The 12,660-nt window shown below is 51.6% G+C and overlaps 5 protein-coding genes across 5 annotated transcripts; 2 read left to right on the top strand and 3 right to left on the bottom strand.

The window, feature by feature from the left end:
• Positions 1-421: 421 nt before the first annotated feature.
• J4E83_008027 (uncharacterized protein) lies at positions 422-2,249 on the bottom strand (the record flags this gene model as incomplete). The annotated part of the gene is made up of 2 exons (XM_049334924.1): positions 422-2,170; positions 2,220-2,249. The coding sequence occupies 2 exons, from the start codon at positions 2,247-2,249 to the stop codon at positions 422-424; spliced, it is 1,779 nt and encodes a 592-aa protein (XP_049186075.1).
• Positions 2,250-2,883: 634 nt separating this feature from the next.
• Positions 2,884-5,282, bottom strand: J4E83_008026 (uncharacterized protein; the record flags this gene model as incomplete). Its single annotated transcript, XM_049334923.1, has 3 exons — positions 2,884-4,590; positions 4,641-5,110; positions 5,159-5,282. 3 exons carry the CDS (start codon positions 5,280-5,282, stop codon positions 2,884-2,886), a joined length of 2,301 nt encoding a protein of 766 aa, XP_049186074.1.
• A 1,694-nt stretch (positions 5,283-6,976) lies between these two features.
• J4E83_008025 (uncharacterized protein) lies at positions 6,977-7,811 on the top strand (the record flags this gene model as incomplete). The annotated part of the gene is made up of 2 exons (XM_049334922.1): positions 6,977-7,078; positions 7,125-7,811. The coding sequence occupies 2 exons, from the start codon at positions 6,977-6,979 to the stop codon at positions 7,809-7,811; spliced, it is 789 nt and encodes a 262-aa protein (XP_049186073.1).
• A 305-nt stretch (positions 7,812-8,116) lies between these two features.
• Positions 8,117-8,790, top strand: J4E83_008024 (uncharacterized protein; the record flags this gene model as incomplete). The annotated part of the gene is made up of 3 exons (XM_049334921.1): positions 8,117-8,320; positions 8,383-8,496; positions 8,569-8,790. The coding sequence occupies 3 exons, from the start codon at positions 8,117-8,119 to the stop codon at positions 8,788-8,790; spliced, it is 540 nt and encodes a 179-aa protein (XP_049186072.1).
• A 335-nt stretch (positions 8,791-9,125) lies between these two features.
• J4E83_008023 (uncharacterized protein) lies at positions 9,126-10,454 on the bottom strand (the record flags this gene model as incomplete). The annotated part of the gene is made up of 1 exon (XM_049334920.1): positions 9,126-10,454. The coding sequence occupies one exon, from the start codon at positions 10,452-10,454 to the stop codon at positions 9,126-9,128; it is 1,329 nt and encodes a 442-aa protein (XP_049186071.1).
• Positions 10,455-12,660: the final 2,206 nt, after the last annotated feature.

The following is a 12,660-nucleotide window of genomic DNA, read 5'->3' as shown; positions in this document are numbered from 1 at the left end:
GATCGCGTCGCTAGCGCCTTTGTCATGGCCATCACGTCACCGCTGATTGGTTGAATGGCTCGAGCTTGAGCTCCTCAACGCGCGCCTTTCGAAGCTTCGAATAACAGCTAACCTTCTGCCTTGTTTCTGTTTCCGGACTATCGCGTTACCAATGAGTGTATCGCATGTCGGAGTCTGGAACTCATTGCTTTTGACGCTGGACGACATCTTTCATACCTATCTTATGATGTCAGTTGAAGATCAACTTAGGGTGCCCGCGATGAACCGTAAGCACCAAACTTAGAAGCTCAACAAGCATCAGGATCATCCTGACTGCGGCGTTCACATGATAAGAGATAATTTATGGTCCGTTCGCAAGAGCTTCAAACCTGGGTATGTTAAGCTGTATACATCATGAACTAACGATACTGGATATGTCTATCTAGACAGTAAGAGCGGGCCCAGCCAAAACGAGGGCCTTTGTATATGCGCTCGTCATCTCGATGCGCGCCTTTACTTCCGCCATATCTTTATCCTCAAGCTCAACCAGGGTCCCGCGAACACGTCCCCTCCAGCATCCCCATCGGCGAACCAACTCGACTTGGATACCGCGCTCCGGATCCCGCTGAACGAGGAAGCTCTTCATCATCCACTTGCTTAATTCCTCTAGCACATCTAGATCGGCCTCCTTGCCGCCTCGAGATGGTCGCATGTATATGCCATCGATATACACCTCCTCCAACTTGGTACAGCCGAGAATTGTCTCCAGCTTGAATCGGTCGATGACTGTAGCCAGAGGAAGTGCCTTGCGTTCCCAGTCGGTCTCCGCACTGCTGAAAGTCACCTTATCGACATGAAAGGTCATGTCGAGCTTGCGAAGTTTCTTGCAAGCGACAGCTAACTCAAAGCTGGGGTTGGTCAGCGCTGGTGAGATGCGTTGGTTGTTGAACCAATGCATGTGCGGGAAGTTGAGGTGCTTCACTGCGTTCTCGCCGCCACCACCCGGAATCGCCTTTATGAACTTGGTAAACCAAGTTGCGATCTTGAAGTTAGTGTTCCGGAACATGTACTTCAAATCGAATCGCTTGGTCCTCTGCAGCATCAGGACGAGAACTTCCTCATGCATCTTGTGGCTGACGAAAGCGAGGTTTGGTAGCCAACCCTTTGGGCAACGGCCCGTGCTAGCGTCCGGAAATACCTTGGGATTCTGGTTGTCGCAAGCGATGAGCACGTTGGGATACTCCCACTTGCAGCACGGATTGCTGAATTCGTCGTAGTGCTGATGCTCGCTTAGGCGACCGGCATCACACTCCATCAAAGCATACTCGTGTATGATGGACTCGCGGAGCTCTCCAGGTAAATAGAGGAACTTCTGGAACCAGTCCGGACAGACGTAGGTTGTGTATTCAACCACCTCGGAAAACTCGCGGAATGCGGCGATTTCCGGTTCATTCCAGTTGTCGAAGTCGTTGGTATACTCCAAATACGAGCTGCAAGTGACGCAGAGATCGTAAAAGATGTAGTCCCGAACTTCCTTAAATCCGTCCATGAACCAGTCCATGTGGGTGATGGCTGTGGGGAAAGTACGCCATTCCTCAAGTCCATGTATGTACGCAGTCTCGTCCACGCAATACATACACTGACATGGGCATTCCCAGTCATCCCAGTAATCTTCATCCGAGTCATCCAAATATCTCGCTCTGTTGTAGCAATGGTCATCGCGGCTGCCCCACGCATTCCAGAAACAGGCGTTCTCGTATGAGAGAACGAGATTGAAGAAGATGGCATCTTCGATAGGAGTGTATCCCATGTGACGGTACACGGTCAATAGGGAGTCCGGCAGAGGTGGGTAGGAGAGCATGTCCAGCGGCGGAGGGTCGTAGGCATGCTTCATACATTGCATACCAGCTCTTGCCAATTTGGAGAATTCGCCATCGGCCAATGTTCTCTGCTGATACACCGTGCATATACTGATCATGTCTTGGAACACATTGTTCTCTGTGGTAGAAGGATCATTCCAGTCTTCCGCGGAGTCGTGTTCGTTACTGTATTCGATATAGCCTTCGGCGGTCAACGTAAGATTATGGAATACCTCAAGAAGGACGGGATCCGGATCCTCGGTGGAATATTGAGGAGTAAGACTCTCCTCGACTGTCTTTAGGAAGGACGCGTAGGACTTTTGGATGTCCTCCTAGTAATTGTCAGTACCGCAAGGGCAGCGAAGACTTCAAGAGACCTACCGACACGGGGTAGTCAATGAGTTTCACCATGATTGTTTGGGATATATTAGGTATATGAGTCCTTGAAAAGATTCAAGACTTTAGAGTTGAGTGGAGTGGTTCGTTGGATAATGGCAGTGCCCCGAGAGAGCTGGGCCTGATATAGAACAAGGAGAGAGTGCTAGGCAGAAGGAGGCCCTCTAGCAAGAGCAGGGGCTTTTGCATTCACTGCATCGTATATTAGTCTGTGCATTCTTGCCCCTTCGCAGAACAGGTACGAAGACCGTGGTTCTTTAGGGCGGGGGCAAAGGCACTCAGGGATCTGGTGCGAGTCCTCTTCGACCAGCTTGATGTTGACAAACCAAGTAGATGGCTTGCATCCTAGCCGCATACAAACAATTGCTTGGAACATGACACATCAAGTCATAATTCGATCGGCGTGCTTCAGAAGTTGTCGTAACAATGTTCGCCGGGATTTGTTGGGTCAATAGTTCAGCGAGTGAACAGAGGTTCAACTACCATGTAGAGCAAACACACATGTTCCTGGCTATGCCTGAAGATCGAGCATTTTGATAAGGAGGGTGCCGAGATGTCACTGTTTCCTCACTTCACAAGACTGCAAAGACTGCAAGAATTACAATGATGAAGGTAGTAAGTATAGACATTACTGTATCATCCTTCTAGCCTACTCGATTACTATCTCGCCCTCTTGCTTCATATCACGGCTACTTGCTCCCACCCAGACCGCGTATCGTCCCCTCTGAAGCTCCCAAGCCTGGGCCGTAACGTTCCAGACACTTAGATCGCGTCTGTCTAATGTGAATTCGACCTCTCGGCTCTCACCAGGCTGCAACAAGCCAACGCGTTCGAAACCTCTGAGCTGCTTCGCCGGCGCATTTGGTACACCCAAGTATAGCTGCGCTACTTCGTGGCCAGCGACCTTGCCGGTGTTGGTAATGGTGACTGTGGCGCGGTACAAGACTTGCCATAGCCAAGGGTGACCTCCTTGTACAATCGGCACAGATGTGGACGGGAAGGCAGCAAGACTTGCATTCGCCACAGGCTCAACTGTCATGTTCGCATAGCCGAATGTCGTGTACGAAAGTCCGTAACCGAACTCATACTGCGGTGTGATGTTTTGCGCGTCAAAAGCGCGGTAGTCGATGTACAAGCCCTCGGTGAAGTCTGACTGCAAGAATGCCGGGATGGAAGGGTCGAGAGTCGAATTGAGAAGGTGGCCGTAATCGGACTCTTGCTTTGCGACAGTGTACGGCAAACGTCCGGATGGGTTCACATCGCCGTAAAGAACGTCGGCGATGGCGTTACCGCTTTCCTGACCAGGAACACCCGCGAAAAGGACGGCGGTGACGTTGGGGTGGTCGATCCATGCGTCAATGGTGCGGATGCCTGCGGAGTGCAGTACAACAACCGTGTTTGAGCAGTTGGTTGCAACGTTGTTGACAAGCTGGTCGCTGAACTCGTCTGTAAGAGAAGTGCGATCGAAGCTCTCCGAAGCGTATGCGTTGATGAAGACGAGGCACGCGTCGGCATTTGCGTAGACGGTCGGGTTCACACCAAAGAAGTCCCAACGTACAGTTCCACGATCCGCAATTACGCGGTTTTGAATGGCGTTGAAGGGGCTGATAACGTAAGGTGGAGTGCTGGAACCTGATCCACCTGCGGTGATGAGGGTACCGTTGAGCGTGTTCCAGCCGAAGTTCTCTTCATAACCACCACCGAACCGGGATGGGTTGTTCCATGGCTGAGACTTTACTTCAGCATCGTAGCCGTAGATGTTCAAGAAGCGGGGGTGTTGGAGTGGTAGGGTGTTGTTGACGTTCTTGACCAGCACGGTTCCGGCAGCTCCGATCTCTCGGATGAGAGATGCGTGGTCTTCGCGCACGTCAACGATTTCGTGTTCGACGTTGTATGGGTAGACGGCGTTCTCGGGGAATCCCTCATCTTGGTTGAGATAGAACCAGGCTGCGAGTAGTCTTGTGTTCATGTCATCGAGCCTCTCTGTAGTAACGGATCCGTTGTTAACCGCATCGGTAAGGTTCTCGCCCCAGAATTTGGCAACAGGCATCACCACATCGAGACCGGCATTGGCTGAAGCGACACCGGCGTGCTGCGCATCCCAGTCAGATACCACGAAACCCTCGAAACCCAACTCTTCCTTCAAAATTCCGTTCATAAGCTTGCTGTTCTGGCATCCGTATGAATTGTTGATTCGCTGGTATGAGCACATCAGCGAACCGGCTCCTTCACGCAGGGCATCCATGAATGGCCAAGCATAAAGCTCGTGCAGTGTGCGATCGTCCACATTCGAAGAGACGGCCTCGCCTTCGTCACCAGGGCGTCGCCTGTACTCTTGTTCTTGCGCAAGCCAATGCTATTGATACGATCAGCCTAGACTCTCATCGTATTTACGATGTCGCCTACCTTTGGTGTAGCAATCACGCCTTCTTTTTGTGTGCCTCTGGTGATGAGACCACCGCCAATACCAGCAAGATACGGGTCGGCACCAAGACCTTCCCAGTTCCTGCCACCCCTCGCGACTCGTCCAATAGGGCCGATGAATGGGCCGAGAGCAACGTGAATGCCCTTTCCTCTGTACTCTCTACCGAGAGCATGGCCGTATCTGAGCATGAGATCTCGATCGAATGTAGCTCCAAGATGAATGCCAGCAGGGAATGACGAGACAAACTCTTGTCCTCGCACGCCGGCAGGTGCATCCGCGAAACATAGCTCTGGGATCTGAAGACGAGGTACAGCTCCCGTTTGGCCTACGCAAGGGCCGGAGACGCCATGTGTGAGGTTCGACTTCTCCTCTAGCGTCAATTGCGCCACGAGGTCCCTCGCTCGAGCATATGCGGATGCCCAAGAAGACGAGGTTGTTCCATTGCCGACAGCTGTCTATGGTTAGTCCCTTGACCTTCGATCATGACCCAAACACTCACGGGTAGGATATACTGGCGGACTAAGTCCGTAAAATGGAACCTCCGACTCATTGGTGTATCCTTGTGAGACCGCTAGATTTGGCAGTAGAGCAAAGCTCACCGCAACTGCGCTGGAGTATCTCATCTTGCGAAACTTCCGTCTGCAACAAGATGATCGCAGTTGTTGGCATCACGGGTAGCTAAATACCTCCGAAAATTCTGCATGCATCTCGCGATCTACCCACGTCATTCGGGATTCCACCGGAATACCATATGGGCTGGGGCCTCGTGACGAGCCATCCGCAATGCTACCGTTCTCCCCAACCGTTCTCCGCATTTTGCCTTGGCGGAGAGGGGAGAGCGGATACAAGTGTCGATGGTTGCTGGATGGAGGATGGTGGTCGGCACGACTGGCTGTTGCCGACAGGCTAGCTTCGCCGACGATTACCCAGATGCTTCTTCGCATCGCCCCGCTCTGTTTTCCACGAAAGCACAACATCTCCATCTCAAAGGTCTTGCTTACTGTAGCCATGCGATTCAAAATCGTCCTAAGTCGTAACGGAGCAGACCTTGTTCGATAAGACAAGATTATTTGCAGAGCCGGCTTTGACACGAACTTACCTACTCATCGTGCCGTAGGTACGAATCAAATTCACAGTCGAAGCATCGCGATGCTTCGCCTGGCCATGATGCTTCTTAGCACTGCTAAGACCTCGTCATCCATCTTTTCCAGGCTTTCGCTGTCGGAAGTCGGAAGTCGGTTCATGAAGAAGCCCCGGATAACAATCGACCGAACCCCGGAGCGATTTAGCGCGTCGTGCTTAGGCCGTGCAGCTATTTCAAGGTTGCGACCTCAGCCAAATGTTGGCGGCATCATAGCGGCACGGTCGTTACTTATTGAGCAGCCTGGCTATATGATGACGGAACCTTCCGGAAAGCGTTGATGGCGTTGCTACAGTTCCCGGGTCTGGCGCCCGTTTCAGCCTGACAACGGCGACGCCTTGGTGCCTCAGGTTCTGTCTCAAGACCGCCAACACGTGGAGAAACATGCATCACCCCAGCCGTTCCTCATTATCGGAACGTCACAACTGTCAATGCGCGTGGACGCATTCCTCTTACGGCGGATCACAACATTCCGTGGGAAATCTTCGGGTTTGCTGGCCAATTGCTGAGCTGCGATGGCATGAACGCTTGAACAATGAGCTGTGAGGCGAGAAGCAAGGGTACAGAGAGAGACCAGTGCTCCAGAAGATTCTTCTGCCTTATGCTCAGGTACGGGTCGGAACCAGAGCTCCGCGTGGAAAGAATGGTGGCGCGTTGACATCGCAGGTCTTGAATCAGGTCTGCCTGCACGCTCAGGCACCACCAGCCACCCTGCACCTCAGATGTTTCCACCCCCACTCGAGCTGCACAAGGCATCACATTAAGGCACCCGGCTCCTGAGGCTCCGAACTTTATTGACAATGTGATGTTTGCCTCAATAGCGATACTGCATCCGCTCGCGGAAACGAGTTTTCTTTTCGTGCCTACCACTCACTCGTTTAGACACCACTTACTTTCAACTTAGCGCTCTGCGAGCAGCTGCCAGCTGGACTGTGCTTATACTTTACATTCATTTCATCTTGTATTTTTCATTAATTTCTTGTACGAGAATGGGATATGGCAAATCGATATTGCTGTCAATAAGGGTCCTAGCCCTGATCGTGGCGATGGGAGTGCTAGGACTAGGTGCTTGGTGTAAGTGTTCATCTTTCAATCAAGAACATGGAAAAATGGTGCTAATCATTTCAATTAGCCCAGTTCATCATTCGCGATATGAAGAGTCGCGGTACCGGGATCATGGACGCGCTTCAACCAGAGGCTCAAATGGCGGAGTATTGGAAAGAATACTTTGCTACGGTCTACAAAGGCGCCATCAAGATTTGGATCTCAGTCGCGGCGGTATGTGGATCGGCTATCAACCAATACTCACTTACTGACATGACAGGCCGGATTTGCTTCGCTCGCGGGCATCGTAATTGTCTTGACAGCCATCATCCAACGCCTGCGCATACCCTCAGCGGTCCTTATCCCCATCGAATGCCTGTGCATGTGCGCCATGGCAGTCGCTCTCGGCGTTTCTCTCAGCTTCAACATGAGTCTCGAGACCTTTAGCGAAACGCGTCTCGACACTGCGGCGAACCCAAACCTCATGATGTTCGCCATCCTGGTCGATCTTAGCCGTGGCTACACCATCGCAGCCGGAGCGGGATGGTTCCTTTTCTTGATCACTTTCATTACCGCAACGATCGATGCGTGTCGTCGCGCCCGAGAAAAGGAGAGCTGTTCATTCGAACCTACTGCATCGGCACTCGGCATGGGTTTCCACGGATACGACGCTGTTGTCCCACCTCCTTCACGCAGTCGCGTCCCCACGATGTACGACCCACGCGTGCCATCAATTCTGATCGACCCGAACGCGCATGGAAGAGCGTCAGTGGCCAAAGATGTCGAGATGGGACGCGCAGACTCTGTTCTCAGCCACGAGGGCAGGATTTCGCAAGAGTTTGAGAAGGAAATTTCCGGGCCACTGAGTTTGGAGAGGCCACAAAGGGTGCAGCAGATGCGACCTTCACGACCATGGAGCGAAGTACATAGGGCACCGAAGGCGGATAAAGTGATACACGCCATTTAGACATTACAGGATCATGACCACAGTAGATAGATTAGTCAAGTCGACACTCGCTTACATGAAAGAATGAAGTATACAAGAGTAAAGAGCGTCATAACGAGAACTACCTTGAGAGAAGTAAGTCAGGGAAAGACCGTTCAAGCTTGAGGGCAAGAGCTACACGACGGCCAAAAGGTAACAAGTCGCGTCGCTTGATCACATGACCGCGTCTCTAGCGCGTTTCCTTAGCGCGACACGCCCTCCCTGCGTCATCGCCGCGAGGAGTACAATCCATCGCGCAGACCTTGAACCACTCCTCCCAACACACAATGGCAGGATTCACGAAACGCGGCGGTGCCCGAGGTGGCAGCACCTACAAAAAGACATTCACCAAGAAACGCTCCTCACCCGACGTCGACGATGACAGCGCGCCGCGCGCAAGCAAGAAGACCAAATCCGGAGACGACGACGAGGAGTCGATACCAGTGGTACCTGAGCTGAAGACGGATGATAACGGCGATGCATATGTTGGTGTGAGTAGCCATAAGATGAGAAGCAGCGAACAAGGAGCAGAAGAGTGCTGACGAGACTCCAGCTCAACGCCAGCGGCAAGCGACGCGTAACGGTTAGCGATTTCAACAAGAGTACGCTTGTTAGTATACGGGAGTACTACGTTACTGATGCTGGAGAGACGAGGCCGGGAAAGAAGGTAGGCACCCTTTTCCATTCTCCCTTCTGCTTTTTCTAGCGGGATGAGTTGTTAACGTGGAGGTTTGAATAGGGTATCTCTCTGACCATCGATCAATACAACGCTCTACTCGCATCGGCACCGCTTATCGAATCTGCGCTCGCGAAGAAGGATATACAGGTCGTACGGCCGGATTATGAGGCTGATCTGAGTGCGAAGGCTGAGGACAAGAAGGAAGGAGACGAAGAAGAGGCAGAAGAGGACGAGGATGAGAGTGCGAAGAAGGCTGCGGACGACGAAGATGACGACGAGTGATAACTGGACATTCAAAACGGAATTGTTGGACTACTATCTGATGTACAACTAGGGAGACAATGGAGTTCCGGGCAATGGATATATACTCTATCAAGGTCATCGGCTTTGTAATCTACATCAGACAGACTGGGAATTGTTGCCCTTGCCCTATTCCCATGCTCTAAACAACAAAGCCTGAACCAGATGGAAGCAAAACAATATCTGCACCTAGACCATCACTTCAATACGTGCAGCAAGCTTCGAGACATTGAACGTATGTTCTCTAAGTGCACAGACATGCCATCAACATGACGATACACCATCCCTGTATCTTCCAAGCCGTCCTACCAAAGAGTTCACTCGTACAGCCTGCCTTTACGTAGTTGCCCACTCGCGAACTCCGTTTCATCCTCAACACTCTTGAGTACCACGTAGCCAACATCGCTCTCCGGCTTCGCATCCGCAATCTGCACTTTCATCTTCCGCAGAAGCCGGCTGCGTTCAGAACCGTAGAGGCCGCTGCCGCCTTCCGGAACTTTGACGTATGGGTTGTCGCGTGTGAAGGCTGAGATGTATGTGAAATAATCTGGGGCTAATGTTGTTAAGTAGATGGCGATATTCAGGATGCCCATAAGGAGCAATACGGTGGAGGTGAAGAGAAGTGTGCCGATCCAAGCTTTATTCCTTCGGTAGACAGGGAACTTGGTGGAGAAGGTCGCATTCGCCGGGATCATCCAATATCCACCGGCATTGGTCGTGTCATCAACAACTTTCTGCGAAGGAACATCGTAAGGGTTCCGCACCGTGGCTGAGGACGGAAAAGCACCAGCCTGCCACCAGGTATTGAACCAAAGGGTGAGCCGTTCCGATACCAGGTCATTCTGAACACCCTTAGTATCTCGCATCGCATCTTGTAGTTGAGAAAAGAACCACCACGTTGCTTTTCCACCTGAGGTTACGAAATTCCTCAAGCTCTTGGTGTCAATTGTGAGGCATTGGAGACGGCGGTCAAAGTCGCCTTCGCATTCTCTTGCTTCAGATGATATCGCCTGGCTTCGGCGAATCTTTTCAATTTCGCAGATGTTGTTTTGACAGGATGTGTGGACATCTACTCTGACGAGATTTGGAGCACATTGATACACAACTGTCAGACCCTCTCTTGCCGAGTACCCGGATCGGGGTTCAGGAAGTCCAAACAAAAACTGTAAAACTCGACCATCGGCTTCTGAAGCGCTGGCATTAGAGCGGGTGTTATCCTCGGTCCCAAACCTGAAGAATGCGGCATTCCCCCCATATGTCCATTCATAAAGCTGTACGTTGTTTTCTGGAGGAAACGAGAAAAGTTGATCGAAAGGGTCCGAGGCCGTGAAGTTGATGCTTGGATACAGGTTGGGAAAGTACAAGTCTAGATGTTCCACAGTTTCGTTCACAGTTCCGGTGAATCGTGACTTGCAATCCAGAGATATGTACTGATGTGCAGCATCGAAAGTCGAATTTGAATTGGGTGCGAGGCCTTGGACGTTGATTCCGATCAGGGAGGTGTAGCTTCCGTTGACAACTCTCGAACTCCACTCTGTCTCGGCATCATCGGGGAAGTCCTGCTCTCTTTCTACATATTTGATCCGTGGAATCTTGGGGCGATTCCATGAGTCCAGTGGGCCGAGTTGAGTTCGCTCAGGGGCCATCAGGCTAGCCGTAAGTATGTCCTGAATTTCAAACCGGAGAAGGTTCGGGTCCGAATCTGTGTAATAGGCGGTACCTGTAGTGTATGTTGTATTTGTAGTCTCCCGGAGAAGATGCAACGAACTCTGCCCACCTATAGGTGACAAGGCCCATAAGAATAGGATGAGAATAGAGATTAAATCCAGAGATCGAATAGTGATGGCGGTACTGATAGCGGACACGAAGCTTTGGCTTCCAAGATACTTCTCGAGCGCCTGTTGAGCACCATAACGATTAATAGTGATCCTATGGAGGTGGTTCAGTCACCTTTGCAGCGAAAGCAGGGGAAGTCATACCTCAACGGTTGTTCCTCGCTCTGCACACCTGACTGCGATATTTCTTAGAGAACGGCCACCGAGCGCAGCGTAGACGAGTGGGTAAACAGTCGGGCCGACATTCATGGCACTTTGGACAAGCTTGCCGCGTTCGGACAGAGGCTGTCCGTCAAGTCGCCATGCAGTCAGCGCCAATACTTGTTCAAGTCAGCGGCAGATGCGTGTGTGGATTTTCATCCTCTCGGCCCACTCACCGATGAACGCGAACGGTAACAACACCAAGAAACAGTCCCCAGAATAGTAGAGAGCTGAAACACCCTTCAATCGCTGCTGAACCTCTGGCCAGCCTTGCAGAGATGACTTCTCACGCGCCTTCACTTCTCCGTCATCTTTGATTTGGCAGAGCTCGATCGCTGCATAGGTGGTTGCGCGCTTTTCTCGACGCCTAAAGAGAGAAGACAGCCACGTTACTACACGCATGATGCGGGTGACAGAAGAAGATACGTTCGTGGTTAGGCTGACGGCAGCACTCAGACTTAAGGGCTTGCACAGCCTCCAAGTCTAGTTTTGGCGAGGTGGCATGAGAGGACGATGCTTGTCAAGCTGAATGCATGGCGCCTGCGCCACAGTAGCACCACGCGAGAGTGCCAAACCCGCCCCCGCGAAAGAGTCCGTTCTCTATCTCTCAGCTGAAATCAGTCTCAAGAAACTGCGACCAAATAAAACTGTGTCAGGAAAACAGCGGAAGCCTTCAATGTGCCTGGCAGGCACATCGTGGCTTTGTATCGTGTCGTTATAGCCACCACATCGAATGTTAGAGTACAACCACTCAGCCTTGTGGGGGCTGGAGGAATTGATCAGCGTATAGCCTCATAACATTCGGGGTAGCTGGAGATACCCCATGCATGCTACCCTAGTTGAGACTGTATGACAAAAAGCCTGGCAGCTGTGTACATTGCACACGGCATGTATAGGCCGCGTTGGCCGGGTTCCATGATGGCCTGTTTGAAGCCGTGAGAACCCTCGGCTCTCCGCAATATGTAATCCGTGATCTTTCGCACACAAGTTTCTGTTTGGTAGCGGACAAACTGTAGGTAGGCACACGATGATAACGAGATAGAAGAACATTCTTACTCGGGCGCGACAGTCAGGAGAATAGAACGAGGTGGCATGTATGCGGGGCTCGTGAAGGTGCGAGAGGCCGACAAACCACGCCAACCCATAATGTACTAGCGCTGTCGCGTCCTCGGCATCGACGCGTCAATCTTCATTCCTACCCATCGCACTGGCTGTAGACACCCATCAAGACACGTGAAGTCACTCGGCGATAGCGATAGCATATCTTCTTCTGTGAGCGCAATCTTGACCGACAATCTTCTCCAGGGTAGGCCTTGCTGCTACCTACCTCGTCGCGTACACCGTTCTTCGATTGCTTTATAGCAGGGAAGTCTGCTCAAGGGAATCCCACTTGCGCGTACCCAGTACAAGGAACAGTGTTACTCTTCTCACGATGATCACTAGTTCTTCTTCCTATACTCTTCAAGCTGCTTTGCTAATCGATCTGCGCGTTCACAGATAGCTCGAAGGAGCTCGATCCATTGTCGTACATCAGGCAAGTTTTGCACGGTTTTCACAACGCAAATTCCAGTCATGGGCGAACAGTGGAAGGCGATCGTTTCATTACGCTCATGGAAGAGCTTGCGTATCGGCTAAAGTTATAAACAAGAACAAGCATGTAAACAGCAATGTGACTCCACCGAGTTAACCAAACAAGCGCCAGACCCAGAGACCCAAATGCGTACATCCGCCGATTCCTATCCAAACACCCGATAACCAACGCCGAAAGGATATCTCAAAGCTCGTCATACCGTTCGTTCCTCGTGAACCTGCGTCC

Source organism: Alternaria metachromatica (genome assembly GCF_023757995.1).
Source record: "Alternaria metachromatica strain BMP 0045 chromosome Unknown scaffold_21, whole genome shotgun sequence".
NCBI lineage: Eukaryota > Fungi > Ascomycota > Dothideomycetes > Pleosporales > Pleosporaceae > Alternaria > Alternaria metachromatica.
This window is presented reverse-complemented; position numbering and strand designations above follow the sequence as displayed.